This window comes from Mustela lutreola, chromosome 4 (assembly GCF_030435805.1).
Source record: "Mustela lutreola isolate mMusLut2 chromosome 4, mMusLut2.pri, whole genome shotgun sequence".
Taxonomy (NCBI): domain Eukaryota; kingdom Metazoa; phylum Chordata; class Mammalia; order Carnivora; family Mustelidae; genus Mustela; species Mustela lutreola.
Genome location: NC_081293.1, coordinates 133,399,116 through 133,421,838, shown reverse-complemented (window position 1 = coordinate 133,421,838; position 22,723 = coordinate 133,399,116). Strand labels below are relative to the sequence as shown.

General features: G+C 34.6%; 1 protein-coding gene across 11 annotated transcripts in view; it reads right to left on the bottom strand.

Moving 5' to 3' along the window:
• The window catches only part of PPP1R9A (protein phosphatase 1 regulatory subunit 9A), a 304,701-nt gene that overhangs the window by 80,830 nt on the left and 201,148 nt on the right, over nucleotides 1-22,723 (bottom strand). For 6 of the 11 annotated variants that reach the window (XM_059171151.1, XM_059171154.1, XM_059171155.1 and 3 more), the window contains exons 6-8: nucleotides 14,101-14,236; nucleotides 9,998-10,060; nucleotides 8,921-8,986 (exon numbers count right to left, since the gene is read on the bottom strand). In XM_059171151.1, coding sequence (XP_059027134.1) covers nucleotides 8,921-8,986; nucleotides 9,998-10,060; nucleotides 14,101-14,236 — 265 coding nt within the window. The remainder of the gene's footprint in view (nucleotides 1-8,920; nucleotides 8,987-9,997; nucleotides 10,061-14,100; nucleotides 14,237-22,723) is intronic. The other 5 variants (XM_059171157.1, XM_059171158.1, XM_059171161.1 and 2 more) reach the window with 2 other exon arrangements.

Sequence of the window (22,723 nt, the reverse complement as noted above, 5' to 3'; positions counted from 1 at the left end):
CCAAATCTAGTCAGTCTATTTCATATCAATAAGACCATTATTAAATGAAGTCCAAGCAACAGAATGAGTTCAGCTTGTAGTAACTGAGATCAACCATGATGTGTTTAAATAAGCTGTAGTTTTTCCTTCTTTTTCTGGGATTCTATACTGTTTCTGCTGGCCTACCTGGAAGAAAACAGCACACGTGTTTTCTCTCTTGTCCTACTATTACTGTTCTATATTGGCAATCCCTAGCTGAGAGGATCTCCACTGGCACTAATGGGACAGATAAGGGCAGGTGCATAATACATTGATTCCGTTACACATAGAGCAGTGGAAGTCACAACAGTATTACATTGCATCTGCCCAAAGGGTTCCATCCAAGAGACCGTTTTGTTTCCCTTCCCACTTGAACACTGCCCAAACCACATCAGTTGAATTTGGGCATCCTTCCTCCATCCATCCTTGAATTTGGATGCCTCTCCTCCCAAAGTTCCCCAGCACATTTAAGGGGCTCATATAGCATCTTGTCTCTTCAAAGGACAAAGGAGATCTCATCCTGACCGCTAGTCACCTTCCTCCTTATAGCAGCAGAGTTCAGGGTAGATAGAAGAGGCATCCAGGGGCATAGAGGCAGAGGGTGGCTCTGAACCACTAATAAGGTGCATTTATTTTGTTTTGAGTAGTGCAGTGGTTATTTGTGTTTTAACCAAACTTCCAGCATCTCCCACCTGAAGCACTATATAAGGTGTCATCATTACTGACACAACCAAGTTGGCTTTGGAGAGTCTTTGACGCAGCCCTGCCTTCACTGCCACAGCAGGAACTGTGCTGGAGGCCATCTCAGCCTAGAGTCCAATCCTAAGTTTGGTTAGAACATAAGGGACAGGGAAATCTTCCAAGGTGGTAAGGCTAACTTACAGTTAGTAACTTACAGTTAGTAAGAATTTAGCAAGACCGCTGAGGGACACTTTCTTATTCTCCAGCAGGTTACTTTCATCAGCACTGTAGGCCAGCTGGGACCCAAATATTCCTCAATAATTTCCCACAAGAGATCGTCTATCTCAAAGAATTCTCCCTGACTGAGCCAATAAGCCTTTGTAGCAGACAAGACGCAACACAAAGAACTTTGAGACCTCTTAGTGTCTCACTGACTACAGCTGGCATGATGAAGTACAGGAGGGGTTGAGTCAAAGGCAGTCCAGCTGCTGGTATTTCTCCTTAAACTGGCATTATATACCTTGCTCCACTCTCTCCACAGTGAACTCACTAAGGCTCTGAGGCTTTCCCAGGCTTCTGACTGTGGCAGCTGCAAATCCCTTCCCTCCCAAGAGGTAGGTGTCAGTGTGTTTCTCTATGACTCTGGTCTGAACAAGGTCAGAACATTCCTCTAACCCAGAATGGGTCTTTGGACTAGTTGATAGAGACTAACATATCTTTGTGGTGATTCCTCAAACTCCAGTTTCCAGAGAGTGGTGGGAAGAGGACCAGATCATACCTGCACAAGCAGGCCTGTCTGGAGAAGACGCCAGAGCTCAGGGAACCTGAGTCTTTTATAACAGGCGATGTCACCACCCTTGTTCCAAAAGGAAAGACTATCTCTAGTTTCCAAGACTGTGCATGACACAAACATTTGACAGTTCAGAACAAAGGGCAGTCAGTGCCTCAGAAATATAAGAGCCTCATGGAGAACTGTTTCCCAATTATTATTTAATGGGGAAAAAGGTCTACGAAATTCAGCTGATTTTTAACATCCCTATATTATTTTTCAAATTACCTTTTCAAAGACTGTCCAACTAATATTCCTTTCCACATACTCTGCCTGCAGGTAAACTGGCTCTTTCTTGAATATATGCAATATTGACCTGATTCTAGGTTATAGAAAACAAACAAACAAAAACAAAAACTTCTTGCAAATAAATATCAAAACCACAAATCTAAATTTATACTTTTATTTTACATGTCCTTAGTTCTGATGACTCTTTTATACTATGGTTATTTGGCTTTTTGGCAGGTTGCCTTCAAAGTGCTTTAAGCTCTTTACCATATATATTTATTGTTTCCAAACAAAATAGCAAGCCTCTTGCAAGTATAAACTATATTTTTCCATGACTCAAAATTCCTAATTCAATTCCTCTTAACAAATGCTACCTACTCACTAAGACATAAATGCCACTGTCTTTAAGTCCCTGATAAATATATTCTATATGAGGAGGGAACTAAAGATCCTTATTTTTCCCACTGAGATCCAGAACTAAACAGTCAACACACCAAAGTAGACCTCTGTAATTCAAATGTCACACTGCAATTTCAAATTGGCAGCCTTCCTTGAGTTTTGTTTTACTTGCCAAGGAAACAATGAAGCATTTATTCTGATGCCAACAGAACTGTGGGAAGAGACTAAGAGATTTGTATTTCCCTGAATTTTTAATCTGCAGAAGAGAACAACTATAGGGACCAAAGTGGCACATGTTATTATTATTTCAATAATTCTATAATTATACAACTAACTGAGTCTTGGAAAATACGGTGTGTACATATACAAATTGACTCACATGATTGCAAAAATGCTAACAGATGATCGGATAGAACCAGAAGTCACAGTTCTAGAATTTCTGGTAAATGAAAAGGTAAAGCGAACACAAACATCATTGATGGTATTTATATGAATTATCTATGAATTAATGATAAATATGATCTCAATTTTACAACTTCCTTTGAGAGAGGATAATTCTGTTCCTTTCCTCATGGCTATCTGATGGGTTGTGGCCGCAATTCTTTCTTACAAAATCTCTGCAATACCAGGCAGGACTCAAAGGTCAGTTTTCCTGGCTGGACTACTCCAGATCTGATCGCATCTAACCCCTTCCCACAAACTCCCCAGGTCCTAGGCCTGACACAATGCATACTCTGTTTCAGTAAGTCTGAGGCTGGATGGAGAAATCTGTAATTTTAAAGACGTAGCATGAGATTGTCACATTGAGGCAAGTTTGAGACGTGGAGTCTTAAAGACGTTTTTAAGTCTTAGAGATCAGGAACTAGGTAATAATCATTTTATATCCAGATAATTGCTAAACATAAGAATTGTACATGGCAGATTTTAATTTTTTCATTAAATACTGAATTGGCAGGAAGCATATTTGTAAAACACATAGACAGTATATAAATAATGATATCACCACTACCAATGAACAACCTAGTTCAAGAAAAAGAGCAGTATTACTACATTCTAATATTTTTCTGTGTGTGCTTTCTTCATTCTATTTCAGTTCCATGCCCTTTAGAGTAATTCTGCTGAATTTTATCATTCTTGGTTTTTCTTTAGTTTTACCATATTTATGTAGAGCAAAACAATGTATCGTTTGTTTTTAACAGGTGTAAACCGCATTATCGGTGGAATCATATTGTTGGTATGCTCCTGTGCCGTTTTTATTTTAAATGGTATATTCCTAAATTCCACCAGTTGTGGTGGATTGCTGAAAGAACTCCGCATATTATTTCCCTGTATGAAGATACTAATATATATTTACCCAGTCTTTTTTGTTGATAGAGCTATAAGTTGTGACCAATTTTTTTCTTTTAGAAAAAAAATACTACATGTCTTACAGCTCTTGTATATAAGAATTTTACTAATTGTTTGGTAAAGAATACAACTGTTGAGACAGCTTTACTAGATAATGTCAAATTGTTTTTCAAAGTGGATGGGCCAATTAATATATCCTATAACAAAGAATAATAGTTCCTTTCACTCTACATTCTTACCAAAACTTAAAATACCCAATTTAAATCAATTCAGTAAATACCAGATAGTATTTCATTGTGGTTTTTAATGTTCACATCCTGATTGCTAATATGTTTGGGCATCTTTTCATATGCTCATTGGCCATTAAAGTTCTTCTTCTATGACATGAGTGTTAAAGCCAATGCCCTCTTTATATAGTCTTTTCTTGTTGGTGCCTAGAAGTACTTTTTATATAATTCTCTTTCAGCTATTTATTTTTCAAATACTTTCTTTCAGCTTCTGGTTTGCCTTTTTGCATTCATATAGGTATTCTTCAGACGCACAGAAGTTCTAAATTTTAATTAGCCAATTTTGTCAATCCTTTCTTTTATGGTTTTGCTTTCTTAGCTGTTTCACGTTAGCAAAACCACTTCTTACACTGAGGTCAAAAAGATATTCTTCTATGATGTCTTCTAAATATTATAGTTTTATATTTTGCATCTGAGTAGTCAGTCCACCTGGACTGAACTTTTGGGTACAGACTGAAATGGAGGTTGCAATTTCAACATGTCTCCTTCATTGAAGAGCCTAACGTTTCTCAACTCACCTAGAGTGTTAGCTGTCACTAATCCAATTTTCATATGTGTGGGGGGTGTTTCTGGGCTCCGTGGCCAACTTGTTCCTTCTTTTGCTCCAGAGACTAAATTTCTACAGTTTAATAATAAATATCTCTTTTCTAAGGCATGCTATAGGTCATGGTTATTTCTGGTGCACTGTTCTTTCCTACAGATTTTAGCGATAGCTTACCAACTTCCATTTTTAAATTCTTTAGAATTATTTTTACTGGAATAGCATTGAATATATAAATACACTTAGAATTGACTCAAATTAAACTATTGAGTCTTCTGATCCATGAAAATGGTTTCTTCACCCTTCCATATAAGTTTTCTTTCATATATTTCAGTAAAATTTCTTTTTTTCCATAAGGGTCTTGCCTAGGTTTTGTTAGACAAGGTTTTTCCTTTTTACTAAAGTAATTAATACTTAGAAATAATTAGAAAATAGTTATATTTTCTCTCTGTAGGCACATTGAAATAGATGCTATATTTTGTATTAATTATGTGTCTAGATTTGCTAAAATTTTATATTTCTAATAACTGATCATAAGCATATCTGAGGTTTTCCAAAGAGATAACCACAGCACCTGCAATAATAACAATTTTATTTCTTCCTTTCCAACTTATTTCTTTTATTTCTTCATCTTCTTGCCTTCCAGTATGATGTCAAATCCAAGTAATGACTGATTTTCAAATATTAATACTTGCATTATTGGCTAAACTCAATTTCACCATAATACCTCTTTTATATGTTCTTAGATAAGATTTGCCAATATTTTATTTATTTAGTTTTGGGGGGGCATTGTTTTTATGAATAGGATGGGCTTATTAAATCTTGTCATCAATATTTGGTTTTGGACCAAGGTTATACCTATAACCCAATACATCTCACATTCTCAAAATTTTACTGCATTCCTGGTATCAGAGTTGCACTACTTTCATTTTTGTCTTCTGGAATAAGTTATATACAACTGGAGGTATTTGTTCCACTTTGGTATTATTGATAAAATAACTGGAAACTTCTCTTACTTTCCTTTCTTCTTTTTTTCTCCCCTGCCTTCTCACTTCCTCTCTGCCCTCTCCTTTTGTTCTTCCCTGTGAGTTTTGTACTTTGAAATTGTTGAAACTTTGACTTTTAAGCTTTGATTGAAGATGAAAGGCTTTGGGCACCTGGGTGGTGTAGTCAGTTAAGCATCCAGCCCTTGGTTGTTTCTCTCCTCTCTCTCTTACTGTCCTTCCTCCTACTTTCTCTCTCAAAAAAAAAAAAAAAAAAAGATGAATGACTCAAGAAAGAACATGCTTTTTTTTTTTTTGTCCTGAAAGGTAGCATAAGTTCAGGCTGCTGTGATCAGAAGGTCTCAGAAAAAAATTTTTCTTCCCGTCCACCCAGCGACAAGGTTTGACACTGGCAATTTCTCATGCAGTCCTTGGAGTGGAAGATTAGATTTATTTTCATCTTCCAGAGTAGTGTAGCCCATAAGACTCCAGCTTTATGATGGAGTTCTCCAATTAGACATCCCACTTTGGCTGGGCCCTGGCTTTGTCTACTGCAACTCAAAGAAATACCAATTACAGTCTCATCATAATATACAGGATACTTAGGATAAATGTAACATTATGAAAGTGAAAGAAGGCAGACAATAAAAAGTGTGTACTTACAGTTCCATTCAAATGACATTCTAGAATTGACAAAATTAATCTACAGTGTCAGAAAATAGATTCAATAGTTTGATTTGGGCTGAGAGTTAACTGCAAAGTTCTATAAGGAAACTATCTTAGGTAATGAAAATGTTCAGTATCTTCACTGTCCATGAAAGTATTCATGATACCATCTACCCACATGAATACATTTAAAATTGGTGCATTTTATTATATATGTTATCCCTCATTAATGTTAACTTTAATGTCATGGATTATATAATGATAAAACAATCAAGTTATCCACTTACGATCTACACATTTTACTCCATGTCAATTTTAAGCCAATAAAATGATTTTTTTAAGGCCCCTGTAAGGACTGGAATTCCAGAAATCCCTTAAGAGTTTTTACCACTTCCCTTACTAGCATCAATATCAGTTTAAAATAAATGAAATCCTTATCAAACCTCCATAATAAGGCTGCTTTAGAAAACTGGGGTCTTTGATCAGGTCACCATTTAGTCCTTATTGCTGATGAGAATGTATTTCTATGACTACTGGGCAGAAGATGGCTCTCTATGTAATACTGAACTCGACAGTACTTAGGCCATTTCAACTATACTGTTTCTATTGTATGTTTATTCAGTTATGGCTAAAAAGAGGTCATGCCAATGTGAGTCACCAAATTCCTATCTCTAAGATCCAAAGGTTTTCAAGGAATGAAATATGTATATTCATTTTTCTCTGGTTTTACATGCCAACAATTTTGGTGCAGTGTGATAGAGATAGGGTATTCTTGCAAATTCACATTTTCTCAAAACAATTAAGATATGGATGCAAAAACCCAAAGAAAGGTGTGAAATCCCAAAGTGCCAAAGGACAAGTTCAGATTATTCCTCAGTCCCTATCTCCAATCTCTAGTCTTGCCAGGTCTGACATTTCTTTTATCCATGTACTCTGTGTCACTCTTCCCTCACTATCTCAGATTATGTTTCTAATTAAATTTTATTCTCATTTAACTCTACTCTCCAATTTTCATCTTAGCATCCTTCGAGTGATTCAATTCAATTTCTTGGCTTCCTCTTGGCTGCCCAGTGCTGTGCTCATGGTGGTATGTATTAAAAATCAACTAGCTATTGAAACCTGTCATTGAAGAAATTACAAGCTAGTGGGGGATATTTATGGGTAAATGATGATAGATACACACACAGTACTGTTGTTGACTCATATAGAAAAGAGTCCCCAGCTCAGCTGAGAAAGTCCAAGAAGGCTTTGTAGAAAAGACATGTGAAAACTAAATTGAACCCAAAAAGTGAACAGGATTTGAAGGCACACAAGGTTGACCAAGAATGGGAATGGTACTCCAGGAAGAAAAGACCAAAGGAGCAAAGGCATGAGGACACCACAGAATCCTTCTAGCCCACTGGAAAGTAAGGCTGATATGATCCATCTCCCACAGTGCCTTTCTGAATTTTATAACTTTTTGGTAAAAAAATATATTCAACTTATAAATGTTCTTAAAGTTGGAAAAATGCTGACATTTGTGTTTATTTCTGTGACATCTCTCAAACACTTCAAACTCCGTGATCCATCACTGTAATATAGAATTGTTCTAGCATGATTTCTAGGATGTACAAAGTCCATACCCTCAGAGGAATTTAATGGTATAGCAGACTTTGATGGAGTTTATTTAGTATTTTATATTTCACTCATGAATAAATATCATCACAATGTGGTAGTTGGAAAGAAAATAACATGAAAACATATTTAAATCACTTGCATTACAATAAACAATATAAAGAAAGTGAGCTACAAAAAGATGACATTATCTGGGCAAAGGTTACTTTTTTTTTCCTTTTTTAAAAAAAAATTATTTTATTTTTTCAGTGTTCTAAGATTCACTGTTTATGCACCACAACCAGTGCTCCATGCAGTAGGTGCCCTCCTTGGTTTCTATTCTAATCTCTATCTTCCCATGACACTATCCATCTTCCTGTCTGTGTTCAATATCATAAATAATGTTGTTTTCACATACAAAGAATATTTCTACAGAGGATTCTTCAAGTATGGGATGATGTCTACCACCAGGGGCTAGTGCGTGCATGTGTGTGTCTGTGCGTATGCCTATGTACATGTACAATGCCTAGGCTAGATCAAGCATGGACACACAGTCTTCAACTAAATGTTTTCCAAACATCTTGATTCTGGGTTTCAATGACAATGACCAGTACTGCAGATTTTGGGATCACAAACTAAAGGATGTAATAAAATTTAATGATTTTAAAGATCCAGTCAAATTGGAGTCTATAAAGTTGTTTAAAAAGGTTTTATATTTCTCCTATTCTTCAGGCCCCTCCCATCAACATAACTGAATCTCCATTTTAAGCTTGATTTCCATTTTTAAGCTCCTCTATTTCTGTTACTGACAGCTAAAGATACTGAGAATTATTCTATTATTTGAAGTGTAATAGTTTTATTTAGACATTTTGCTATGTGTATCATATAAATCACATAAATAAGTGGCATTATAATTTAAATATATGTGTGTTTAGTTTTTTGAAAAATGAAGAACTTTGTATCAACAGATTCTTTTCTAAAAAAAACTCACTGGGTTTAAAAACAACATATACTCTGTATTGTATACACGTACAGCCTTATTGTTGGGTATCTTTTTCTTCCCCTTTAATATGAATCACAAAATATTTAAAGTGTTAAGGGTTAACAACATCCAGGGTTAAACATTAGGAAGTGAGTACAACTTGCAGAACCTGCATCCATATCTCAGAAGTAAATACTATTTTCAAATGATAATTTTTCCAACTATTATTCAACACACAGCTCTAGAGAGGTTCTTTGAGCACAGTGCCAGTTAATAAGAAACATGGAATATTTAATTTCACACATGAAGCAGAAAGGTGCATATAAGCATTATTTTTCACCAAAACAAACAAACAAAGAAACAAACCTTAAGGAAATAGTTGTTATTGTTATTGCTGTTGCCAGACACTCCTTGCAATTCAGCCACAGTGCTCTAAAATGGTTGACAACACAAATTAAAGAAGGCTTTTCCCCAGTAAAGAGAGCAGCCCAAGGATAAAGGGTAGAAAAAACACTGATGTTCCAGTGCCAGCTAGAACACACACGTTTGAGAACTGGGAGAATGCCTCCCACTCTTAGATTCTCAACACTATGAACAGTATAAAGTCAATTCACGTTATTAAAAGGCTATCCATAATAATTGCAATCTCTTGTTCACACAACACAAGCTGTTTCCAACCAGGAACAGCAAACAGCATGAGTCAAATTCAATGTTATCCTTTTAATGCTTTTCACCTAAAAATTATATTCTTATGAACCATTTAACACTTACGCAAACCATAGCTCCATTGTACATCGGACTCTAATCATTACATGTTAACACAAGCAATAAAAAATGCATATCCATGTAGGTAGCGGCTCTAAGTTGTATTTAATATCTTAAAAGATTCTAAAAGCTAATGTTCTCATGATACAGTTATAATTATATTAATTTTCAGTAATGAAAAAAATTATGAACGTGAGCTTAAATTATGTTTTAAGAGAAGGGGCCTCAGTTTCTAGAGTGATGATTAACCTTGTTATAAACTACTGCCTGAAGAGACTTTGAAATACCATCTATAATCTAAGATTTTAAAATGTAATAATTACCATATTTTAAAAGCACATTTAAAGAAGCAAACCAAAAATAATCCTATAATTTCAAAGTGCATATAAAATAGTTTATTTTAATGTGAACGACTATATGCATTTTCTAATTCAAAAAAGTGCTACGGCACCAGCTCATACTTCATTTATAGTGTGAGCAGACTGTATTTCACATTGCATAATGATCTTTGATAAAAATATAAACCCACAACTTACATACACGACCCATGCTACACAAAACATATACCAGAATTACAACATCCCATCACTAAAAGGCTAAACATTGATAATTGTGGAGTATGACAGGAGATTAAAGTTGTTATTGAAAATTAAAATCTAGTTGAAAAATTTACCATACCCCCAGAATTTCGTGGGATAGTGTTGACTGTGTGAGGGGCTTATTGAACTCCTCCATCGTTACCTTCCAGATTGTTTAAAAAGAGAAAGAAAGAAAAAGAAATGAACAATAATTCTATTATCCAGAAATGCAATTGCTAATTACGGATACATTCTAATCTACATCTTAAATGTTTCAATTGCTCAGATTTAATCTTTCTCTTCCTGACAGGATCCTTCCCCTTATTCTTCAGCCTTTGGGCAAAGCCCTTTTAACTTTTTTTTTTTTTCTTTTAAAATCACAATATTTAATGGAGAGTAAACAGAAACAGGATTGTAAATTAAAACTGATTTGGTTTACTGTAAACTCCTCTAGTTTAAATATTTGGGGGTAAAAAAAAACCCAGAAAGTGTAGAAATTTAAATAGAGTTTGGGGATTATCTATATATTGTAAATTCTCTTGGAGCACAACTTATAATGTCCTAAATCATCAAAACAACTACATGTAAACACACACAATGCCTGATAAGGTATTTTTATTCCTGAATATGGTTTTGATAGAGAACTACTGTACTTTCACAATTTTCGGACATATTTCTCACATTGCAAAGTTTTCCCTATAGGCAGTTCGAGCAAGCAGCTCCCTTCTATCAATGGAACGTTCCAAGTTAGAATCAACCTTGGATGATTTGACCAAAACCAGAAGCTATCTATCCCTCAGTAGACTATGCTGATATAAGCGCTGGCTCTGGAAATTAGTTGGATGAACTCAGTTGTCCTATATTTAATTAGAAGTTTTTTCCTAGTTGGCCCAGGGAATGTCACAGGGGATATTGTGAAATAAAAATGATTCTAACTTTGAAATCACAAGATGATTCCATAGATGATAAGAAAAGAGAGAAGTCAAGTGATTCATTACACAATTCAGGATTAACAAATATACGTAAATCAATACATTGTTCAATTACTTATAAAACTAACTCAGGATCATTTACCCATTGCATAACCAATGGTTATAGGTTTTTCTCACCTCCGTTATGTCTCTTGGACATTGTACTTTTCACTAACAGAGAGAAAGAGAATAGATAAAAAATAGGGACAGAGAACTCAAATTGCTTTAGCAATATTTGGTAGTATGAGTAAAAAATGAATTTAAATAAAGTGTTTATATAAGAGTGAATTTTCATTATTTGTACAGCTTTCATCTCTCCTATGCACAGAATATTAACAGTTGGTTTTAATTGAGCATGTTTTGGCAACACACAAGAAAAGAAAAGGAGAGAAATACAAGTCAGAGGGGAGCATGAGAGAGAAACATAGAGAAAGTCTCCTTGACCTTTTCAGTAAAGTGAAGGTTACTTGGAATAACATAGTAGCAAACATATGATTTCTATTTCCACAACGGAAAATAGAAGAAAAAGTTTAACCTAAAGCTAAACTCAAATTTAAAAAAAAAAAATCATACACTCAATTATTCTTCCCTTTAAACCCTATCTTCATAGGATACTTACAGATTATTTGCCGAGAATAAAATAATTCTCCAAGTATTTAATTCCCCTATTATTAGAAATACAGAATAAAGAATCACAGAACCTAAGTATTACATGAAACTCTATCACCCAACACAGGAATCCACTTTCCAACATCTCTTGTCACCCAGTTATTCTGTGGGTGCCCGAACAAAGACAGACCCATTAGTCTACCCCATTCAAAAACAGCAATATGTTGTCAAGTCCCAACTCTGGAGACAGGAAGACCCTATTCCCATCAAAAATCTGCCAACTGAGGGTGCCTGGGTGGCTCAGTGGGTTAAAACCTCTGCCTTCGGCTCTGGTGGGATCGAGCCCCGCATCAGGCTCTCGGCTCCGCGGGGAGACTGCTTCCCTTCCTCTCTCTGCCTGCCTCTCTGCCTACTTGTGATCTCTGTCTGTCAAATACATAAATAAAATCTTAAAAAAAAAAAAACAACTGCCAACTATAGCTATATGACTAGGAAAAGCCTCATTGCTTCATTCTAGAAAAATCATCTCTTCTGTGTGCTGTAAAGACTACATGAAATCATGTAGGGAAATGCATCTTGCCAAGTGCCAGGCACTGGATATTTATTTACCTTTCTTGGTCCTGAAAACATCTGCTCAGGTGATAACCAACTTTGCTTTCCTCATAAAAACCAGGCAAGCAAGCAAACAAAACTGCATATGATGTGCTCCTAAGTATAAAAGTTGAGTAACAAATATTCATTTTGCATTGATTCAAATTACTAAATTAGAAAAAAAATTACATCAAACAAACAAAAAGCTTTAGGGGCTTGAGTTGAAAACCTCTGGGACTGAATGTGATCAATTCCTCAACATAACTGGAAGCAGCATGGAGTACAGAGTAGACGATCTAAAACTTTCACCGGGAGAGCTTTAAAGAACTATCTTATTTTCTCTCTTGCCTTTCGAGACTTGATGTTTTATTTTACACACTCACAGAACATTAAAAGCTAGAAAGAGTGCAGAAATTTAGCCCAATCTCAAAGCCAAAGACACGGAGGCCCACAGACTGCGAAGCCTGGCCCCCTCGCCTTCTTCCACTTGATGTCACCCAAACTCCCCCAAATCTCACACCCAAATTCTTTCTAGCAGAGCCTGCAGAGAATGATTCTACAATCCTAACAACAGGCGGGCCACCAAAGCAAATCAGTGTCTCTGATAAAATACAAAACACTAGCACAGAGAAACTGAAGGCTAAGATGAAAATTTGAATATTGGAGGAAATCATTTTTAATTTCTAAACCAAGGCAACATTTTTATACATTGTATCTCAGTATAGTAAAAAAAAGTACTTGCCATTTCAGATGGACTCTGCAAGTAAAAAATTAAATCAACGAAATAGAATTCTCAGAGATGAATTTAATGATGTCAAGACTTTGTAATGTTTATTCTCCAATTAAAACTTAAAAAAAAAAAACTTAGCTAATAGACCATTTTTAGTTGTCTACTATAATGAATGGAGAATAAATTACACTGAACGACCAACACGTAAAAAGTTAAGATATACTTGGATTAAAACATTCCAGACTAAAAACACATGAAAATATTTCAATGTCTATTTATTAATCTTCACTATGTCCTGGCTAGAGACCAACAAAGGGCTCTGGAAAAAGAATATATTCAGATGGGTAGAGGTTGAACATATAAAGTTGCACTGTCCTTATATCAGGTGGTATAAATAATATGTTTTACCTGAATATTTACTATGTTTATGGAGTATGAAATACTCAGATTAAATTATTGATGGGCCTTTTGACATGCCAATATGAAACACATACACGTTTAAACACGTTTATAATAAAGCATGTTTTCCCATTATATCAATGCACATTTGGCATTTACATTAGAAATAGACCAGCATCTGTATTACATTACAACACACAAGGATTCCGGAGAGCCATTTTCACTTGGGGGTTAGCTTCTATTCATTTACTTGATCTTCTACAGAGAGCAGGACGCAAAATTATTGCAATATGTATCTGCTCTATGGGATATGTGCTGGTGGAGATGCTTTGTTCTGCGTTATGTTAGCACAAATCACAGTGAGCAGATCCAAAGGATTTTCTCTTCCTGGAAAAAAGAAACCTGAAAACACCCAGAAGTTTTTAACACTTTTCTGTGTGTGTTTGTGTACATATGTGTGCGTTTTTCCAATCAAATTGTTTTGTGTTTTGTTTTGTTTTTTTTTTTTTCAAAAAATGTTACAAACTTACTGTAGAAAATTGGGGGAGAAATGGGAAAAAATACAAAGCAGAGAGAGAAAATCACCAAATTCCAACAATAACAGTTACTATTTATGTGTTAGTGTTTTTACTCCTTTTTTTGTTTCAGTGAATTTCTTTCAATAGTGCAGTAAAACATGACTTACTTGATCTCAAAGCCTTCATGCTGTAAACAGGATACCATTACTTGATTCATAAGTTAATAACAGATGTAAGTAATATTTCTTTCTGTGAGTTTGAATGTAGACACATTCTCCCTGAGAAACTGCAAAGAACCAATCCTACTTTTATGTGGTAAAGAGAGTTTTGTCAAGGAGGAACACAGTGGGGAGAAGGCAGGAAGGACGTTGTGAGCACCACCTACCTCATCGTCGTCGGCATCATACTGGGCGTAGTGCTGCTCCAACAGCTCTCTCTGGCGCCTTTCTTGTTCTAGCGTCTGGCTTATCAACTGGGCAACCTCACTCACTTGTCCTGGCTTTTCTCGCCCAATAACAAATCTGTAGGAAGGTGAAAAGAGACCAATATGGTTGGATTCTCCAGCTTAAAAACAAAAAAAGTAACTTGAGCTCATCACAGTCCGTCAGGCCTCAAGAAGAGAGTATCACATATATACTATAAATGATATGCCTGCATGGAAGGGGAGGTTAGCTGTCAACTGAACAGGTGACTGCAGACGTACCCTAAAGGAAAAGAAAGGGGGAAAGTAAAGGACAATTAAAAAATGGGGTGTCTGGGTGGCTCAGTCAGTTAAGCATCTGACTTCTGATTTCCACTCAGGTCATGATCTCAGGGTCTTGAGACCAGCCCCGCCTCTGGTGGGTGCTGGGTGTGGAACCAGCTCAAGATTCTCTCTTCTTTTCCTTCTGCCACCCCCAACCCCCCATTTGCATGCTACTCTCTCCAAAAAGAACAAAAAATTCCTTTGGGAGAAGACAAGAGAGATGTAATCCATTCTACAGTACTTCACACATTTTTGATGCCCTACAAAGTGGAAGCAAACTCTTAATTTCTTGTACAGCTGAACTTGAGAATCATTTCCCTAATACTGTTCTTTTTATAATGCGAAAACTGCTTCAAAAACATTCTGAGGAATAGAATGCCTTAGGTGGGTAAATAAAGAGGCATTAATTTCTGCTAAGTTACTATAACTCTGGAAATAAGAAAGGGAAACAAATACAGGCTTTGGTTTTTGTTTAGAAGAAAAACTAAAAGAAAAACAAAACAAAACAAAAAACCCTAAAAAAAAAAAAAAAGAAAAGAAAAACTAAAATAGAAAGAGATCATAGTTTTGGAGAAAGAGATGCTATGAGGAAAGGTGTCGTTTCAAGAAATAAAGGGACAAAGGGAAATATCTGTTCAAATCAATTACTGTAAGAAAAAGTATAAAATAAAAGCAAGGAAGTCATTCGCTGTTGCAAGCTGCAGTCACTTAGGATACAACTTCATCAATACTGTGTCTTGCTTAACAAATTATTATTCACTTAACATCTTTTCATACTAATATATGGTTCTATTTTTCTAAAAATATATGAGTAGTACACATGATTTAGTTTCTACATATCATTTAATTTCATTATTTTGGTTGTAACTATTTGATTAATCATGTTTCTATAGTTAGCTGATGCTGTTCTTAGATTATAGTATGTTGCTGTACTGGATCATAAGTTTAAATGAAATACACCACCATTCTCTGTACAAATGCACTATAAGTCAAAATTTTTATGCTTAAATGCTAGAAATTAATTGTCTTTGTAGCAGTATTTTAATATAGTTCCAAATAGGACTTTTAAGTTACGCTTTTGGGTGCTCATTAATCATTTGAGCTATTTTCCTTTGGTAATCAAGTATAAGTAGAGTTTATAAATTATATAATTTTCATCCTTATTCAGGTATAATTTACACATAATAAATTATTATGATCAGCGTTAAATGCATAGTTTGATAAGATTCACACGCATAACCTGTAATCACCACACCAATAAAAATACACATTTCCAGCAACCTAAAATATACCATTTCCCTTTCTAGGAAATCATCCTCACCTTGGGCGCATATTAGATTTGTTTTTTCTTTTGAATTTTGATTCAAATTTTGAAAATCAGATTCAAATCTGAAAATTTTGATTTTCAGAATAATAGAGTGTCTGACTTCTTTGGCTCACCATGTTTTGGGAGACTTATCCATGCTGATGCAAATATCAGTAATTCATTCCTTTTTATTACTGAATAGTATTTCATTGTACCAGATGTACTATATTTGCTTATCTATTCTTCTACTGGTGGATATTTAGGCTGGATTTGGTTATTATGAGCAAAGTTACATTTGTGTGCAAGTTGTTGGGGGGGCATAAATTTCATTTCTCTTACACAAATAACTAATAGTGGAATTGATAGTCTAGAGTATCTTCAAATTTCAAAGAAATTGCCAAATTATTTTTCAAAATGGTCATACTGTTTTATAGTCCTGCTAGTAATGCAGGAAAGTTACAGTTGCTTTACTTCCTAACCAACACTTGGTACTGTCTTTTAGAATTCTAGCTATTCCTCTGAATAGCTAATGGTACCTTTATAATGGTTTTAATTTCAATGCTTTGATGACCAATGACATTTAAGTATCTTTTCATGCACTTAATGAACATTCTTAATATCTTTTTCGGTGAAATATTTTTTCAAGTCTTTTGCCAATTTAAAAAAATCTGGGTTATCCAGCTTTTTATTATTGTGCTGTAATAGTTCTTTATACATTCTGGATGCATATCTTTATCTATGTATACTGTATGTAATAAACACACATAGATACATACATACATACAAATAATGTCTGTGTATCTGTTTTATTTATTTATTATCACCTCCCAGTCTCTGATTTAACCTCTTTTCTCTTTCTTCCTTTTAAAAAAATTTTTTTAAGATTTTATTTATTTATTTGACACAGAGAGAGAGATCACAGGTAGGCAGAGCAGCAGGCACAGAGAGAGGGGGAAGTAGGCTCCCTGCTGAGCAGAGAGCCCGAGGTGGGGCTTGATCCCAGGACCCTGAGATCATGACCTGAGTTGAAGGCAGAGGCTTAACCCACTGAGCCACCCAGGGGCCCCTTAAAATTTTTTTTAAAGATTTTATTTTATTTTATTTGTCAAAGAGAAAGAGAGACTAAAAGCAGGGTGAGTGGCAGGCAGAGGGAGAAGCAGGCTCTCTGAGCAGGGAGCAAGAAGCCCTATGCAGGGCTCGATCCCAGGACCTTGGGATCATGCCACGCACCCCACCTCTTAATTTTCTTAATTGTGTCTTATAAATTGAACTTCAAAGAACTTCACAAGGAAGTTCTCACAAGGAAAGACCTTGTGAGAAATTTTAGAGCAGAAGATTATTTTTAACTTCAAGGACGTTCAAACTTTTTAAAAGATTTGTGTCTTTTTTTTTCCTATCTAAGAAATCTTTGCCTCATGTAAGATTTTTAAGATTTCTCCTATTTTCCTATTGAAGTGTTAATGTTTTGAATTTGTATTAGATCTGTATCTTTCAAATTAATTTTCATGCACAATGTTTGGTAAGGGTGGAGCTTCATCATTTTCCACATGGATAACTAGTTGTTTCCACACCATTTATTGAAAAGACTATTCATTACTGCCATTGAATTTACTTCAGCATATTTGTTGAAAATCAGTTGACTAGATACTTGTGGGCTGAATTTTGGGACTTTTCCAATCTCTTCCATTGATGTACTTATCCTTGTGTGAATACCACACTGCCTTGATTGCTATATAATCACTCTTGAAGCTAGTTGGTGTAAATTTTCGAACTCTGTATATCTTTTCTAAAACTATTTTGACTAAATTTTACAATCAGCTCACTAATTTCTATTAAAGGCCCATTTGATGTTTGATTTGGGATTGCTTTGACTCTGTAGATCTATTTGTGGAAATAGTTCATGTAAATCCCATGAACATGGTGCATTTCTGCATTTATTTAGGTTTTTTTTTTTTACTTTCAGCAATACACTACAACATTCAGGCAAAGTTGTAGCTATGGTTTGTTAAATTTATCTCTATTTCATGTTTTTTCAAGTTACTGGACGTGGTGCTGATTTTAATTTGTTTCTAATGGTTTGTTGCTAGAATATACAAATATAATTGACTCTTGAATATTGGCCTTATATTTTGTGACCCTGTTAAACTCACTTATTATTAATCATAGTAGACTTTTACAGATTCCTTAGACTTTTCCTAATAAGATCATATCCACAATGAAGACATTTTTATTTCTTCTTTTCTTAACTGTTTATTTTTCTATTTCATTTGGAGATACTCGGTTTCTGTGATGGAAGGTACATAAAGCCTTTACCATGCCCAACTAATCTAGACATATAAGGACTGTCTTGAATTCATCATATTTTTGGTTAATAGTCTAAAAGTCAGAAATGATGTCTAGGGATATAAATATAAAGCAATTAAGAAACTCATATCTTAGAATGAGAGATTTAGGAAAACTTAGATGGATCTTCTATGTGTCTTCAAATGCATAACGGAGTGGAGGTTGAAGTATCACTTAGCCTATTATAAAGCTGACAGAAATTTGAAGGAAGCAGTTAATGTACAAAATGCTACTAACTGAAAACAGCAGCCAAGCTCAAAGTAAAAGGTAAATTAGAATTTAGATTCATTTGAGTCATTAATTCTTTAAACTCATTTGAGAATTACATAGTCAGATCTTTTAGTTAAACAGTTTTCCCTGAGAATGGAGAAGTTTATTACCTCTGCAAGGCAAGTGTTTAAAATTACTCTGAACACAATTCAGGGAGAAAAAAAGATAAGACTTGGTTCACTTGCCAAGAAGTTAGAACTACTGCTGATGACTCCAGAGGTTAATGAGGGAGTCTTAAGAAAGACCTTGGGAGAAATTTTAGAGCAGAAGATTATTTTTAAAGCCCAAATTATATGATGAGAGCATATCATATAATAATAAAATTATATAATACATCAAAACTCCAATACGATGTGCATGTTTCTTCCTGCCCTCAAAACATGATCTCTAATTCCAAGCCAGAATTATTTGTGATGCTAAAACTGAAAGGAACAAATACACGTACAACTGAAATTCCAGAGGAAATAAGTATTGCCCTACATTGCATAAGAAATCAGTATTTTAAACCATGAAGGCATAGTTGCTCAAATCATAGTGTGGCTTTCTGAGTTGGTCCCTACAACTTAACGTTATTCACTATTTGCCCAATAGTTGTTTGTATTCAAAATCACTTTACAGTCTTATGAAATAAAGGTGATTTCTAACCGTATATCAAATAGAGAATTCATCTCATGAGAAATACTTTTTAAAGCATTATGTTAAAGTACACATCTTCATTCAGGCAGCTGTTTAGGGTAGCGTGACAGCACCTAGCTACACACATCTCTAAAGCCTTGTACTCCGCTGTCATTTATAGTTCACATGTGCCTGAGGAGAATGGCATCCTGAGAAGTACGGTTCAGAGGGAAAGCACCCAGAGGTGGAACTAAACTATCCTCCGTGCCTTACTTTCCTCATGTGAAAACTGGTATCTACTTCAGGTGTGTAAAGGAGGGATAAAAGAATAAAATGTGGTATAGACATGAAAGGACATGAGGCACTATTACTGGGACGATGAAAGTGATAAAGTCTCTCATTTGGAAAATGGGTAACATTCAAATTACCTTTCTCTATGTTCTTAAGTGCCTGGTCCATTTTGAAGCTGTGTTTATAAATGGACTCCTGTAACAATATGTATATAATCTAGCACATAGACAATTGAGAAGAAAATGCAAAATATAAAATTAGGTTATTATTATTTCAATTGTGCATTCACACTATGGATAGCTGTGATAGTGAAATTTAGGGGTTAAAAGTGGCTGCAAAAGGGGAAAAAGGCTATGATAGGACAAATTCACTAAACCAGAAACATGACTCATTGGCTCTGTGACCTTGACTATATTAACATTTCTAAACCTTAGTTTCCAGATTGTCATAAAATGAATATAATAACTTAAGTAAATATTATATAATACATATAAAAAGCTTAACCAAGGACCTACTGCCTAGAGAGTATTTAACAATGTTTGCTGTTGTTTTTACCTGGATAATGTATTAATAGCTAGATGGGGTGAATTCATTTTTAAGGACTATCTGTGTACACTGGTGCCAATTACCTCTTATTTGAATCATCCTAGCTTTGAAAACAGTACATTTTTGAGAGTCAACCACAATACAAAGGTAAAATACTTGCACTGAAGTTCTGAGAACCTTAATTTTAGATACCGTCAAAATACAAAAGTAGAGGTCATGTGATCCCTTTAAACTGGATTTTTAAAGTCTTCAAAGCTATAACAATTAATAAAGTCAGCAACAATCAGTCCCTCTAAACACATGTGACCAAATTAACTGATATTTATGCACAATTACGAATTAGATTTTAGACATTATCTCTGACTGAAATGATAAACATTTACTTAAATCAGCCTTTAAGATCCTTTAAGAAAACAATATGTTTGCCTGTTACTTTCTAAATTCATTTACTTTGCTTCCACAAGGAATGGATTGATCTGTTCATTTTTTAGTTATAAAGGTTGAGGTAACAGGAGCCAAACTGTAATAGACATTTGGATTAAAAATTCAGTATTTTCTAAGGTTATAATGGACAAATAAAGGCTAGACCTAAAATACAAAATGAGGGTTTATGTGTTCAGCATGACTTGTTGCTAGTGTTTCAAACAATTATCTTGTTTTGATGTGAATTATTTCAATAAGAACTGCCCCCTCATTCCCTCAGGCTGAGATACAATAGAGAAAGACAGATAAATCAGTTTCCCCTTTTCCTTTCATCTATTATCAGACCAAGCAGTGTCCATGCACTGTCTTTTACAGTTTAGATGACGAAATTATACAGGATTTATTGGATTAGTTTATTGAATTCTCTGGTGCGCTGTCAAACAAAAACTAAACAACTATAAAATTACATTTACAATTTGCTTAATTGAAGTCATAAAGATCCTACATGTTCAGTGTAAATGATGTGAGAGGTTATGTTGAAAATTGATGAGTTATGAGTACCTTGTTTTGCAGATATTTATGATATTTATGATAGTCAAAAATGGTACTTAAATGATGTCAAAATTTCAAATTTTTTATACTAAAGAATTTTTAATGTAGACTTAATCAAGTCTGAAAAAGGAAAAGCTACAGTAGAATATACTTATTAGCTCTTACAAAATCAATTATTTTATTCTGCAACAAATACTTATTGTGCGCACACCAAAAACCTGTAAGATATACCTAAGAAATGAAAAGAAAAATAGATACACATCACCTACTCTCATTATATTGGAGTCTTGGATCATAAGATCCCATGGTACTTTTAAATATTTTTGTAGAAAGTGTCTCAGTTTTTTCTAGCAAGTGGTGTTAAGTGCATATTTAGCTGCTTTCACTGAGATTTGCTATTATTATCTTGAGGTTGAAGTCCTACACAGCTACACAGCAAAGCTTTTGCCTCTTCTTATATTTGGGTACCCTTACATATTTTTCCTTTCTATATTGGGATTTAGATTAATATAGCATACTCTATATCATTTAAAAATTTTAAATTCATCTAGGAAAATGTTTGCTTTTTTATGTTTGTTTCAAAATTTTGCTTAAATTCTAGTTAGTTAGCATATAGTGTAATATTGGTTTCAGGACTAAAATCTGGTGATTCATAACTTACATGTAACACCCAGGGCTCATCATAACAAGTACCCTTCTTAATACCTATAACCCATGTAGTCCACCACCTGCCCACCTGCCCCCATCAACCTGTTTGCTTTTAAAAGCTAGACCTTAAATATCTAGATCTGAAATGTTTAAACCTAACTATAAGCATTACTTTTTTGAAATGAATTTTATATATAACCCAACCTTAATCATAAGAACTTTGTTCTACAACTATATTTTAATATAGAACAAAAATAATTGGAATTCTTTAAAAATCTTTTAAAAAATTGCCTAACTCGTGCCACTTCAAGGATTATATGCTATATAATAGGTGTAAACTTAAATTTTTTCTATAAATGCTATACCTTCTCAAGAACAGAAATTTCTTGATTTAAAAGCTAACTTCAGGTTTAAATAGTTATGCATACAAATATTTAAAGGAAAGATTTCTGAATGCTAATCTGTATATATTGGCCCCAGAAAATGTCTCATTAAGCCCAAGTCCCCTTTAAAACATTTTTTTGAAATTTCCACTGTTTTTAATCTTTTATCTAATCTTCTATCACAAGTAGTTATAATTTAAAATAATTTAAATAATTTAAAAGTTGCAAAACTCATGGTCCTATTCCTCTTGTCTAACCACAAGGGAGTAATGTAAACACAAAATCTGTAAGGACTGAGAATTTGCATGAACATGGTGGTGCCCTCACTGCCCTTCATTACAAATGACACCCCATTATGCATAACCACAAAATCAAGACTCTGATAAAAAGGGAAACTCTCAATTTCCCCTTGTGCTGTAATGGCAACAAAACCTCTTATTAAAACGATGTGAATGAAGCAAAAACATTTCAAGATTTAATGTACTTCAAATGGAAAACCAATGATTTTAGGTAAAAAAAAAAATTTAGAAAAAAACTTTCATATTTAAAAATTACATATCCAGGGGTGCCTGGGTGGCTCAGTGGGTTAAGCCTCTGCCTTTGGCTCAGGTCCTGATCTCAGGGTGCTGGGATCGAACCCTGAATCAGGCTTTCTGCTCAGGAGGGAGCCTGCTTCGCCCTCCCCTTCTGCCTGCCGCTCTGCCTACTTGTGATATCTCTCTCTCTGTCAAATAAATAAATAATCTTAGAAAAAAAAGACAAATTACATATCCACGTGTGAATCCAAAAAAAACAAGTGCATATTTATTTTAAAAATTCAACATGCATTTATATTCTTTTGAGTAGTATAACCTCTTCCAAAAAGGATAGGAAAATATTTAAGACC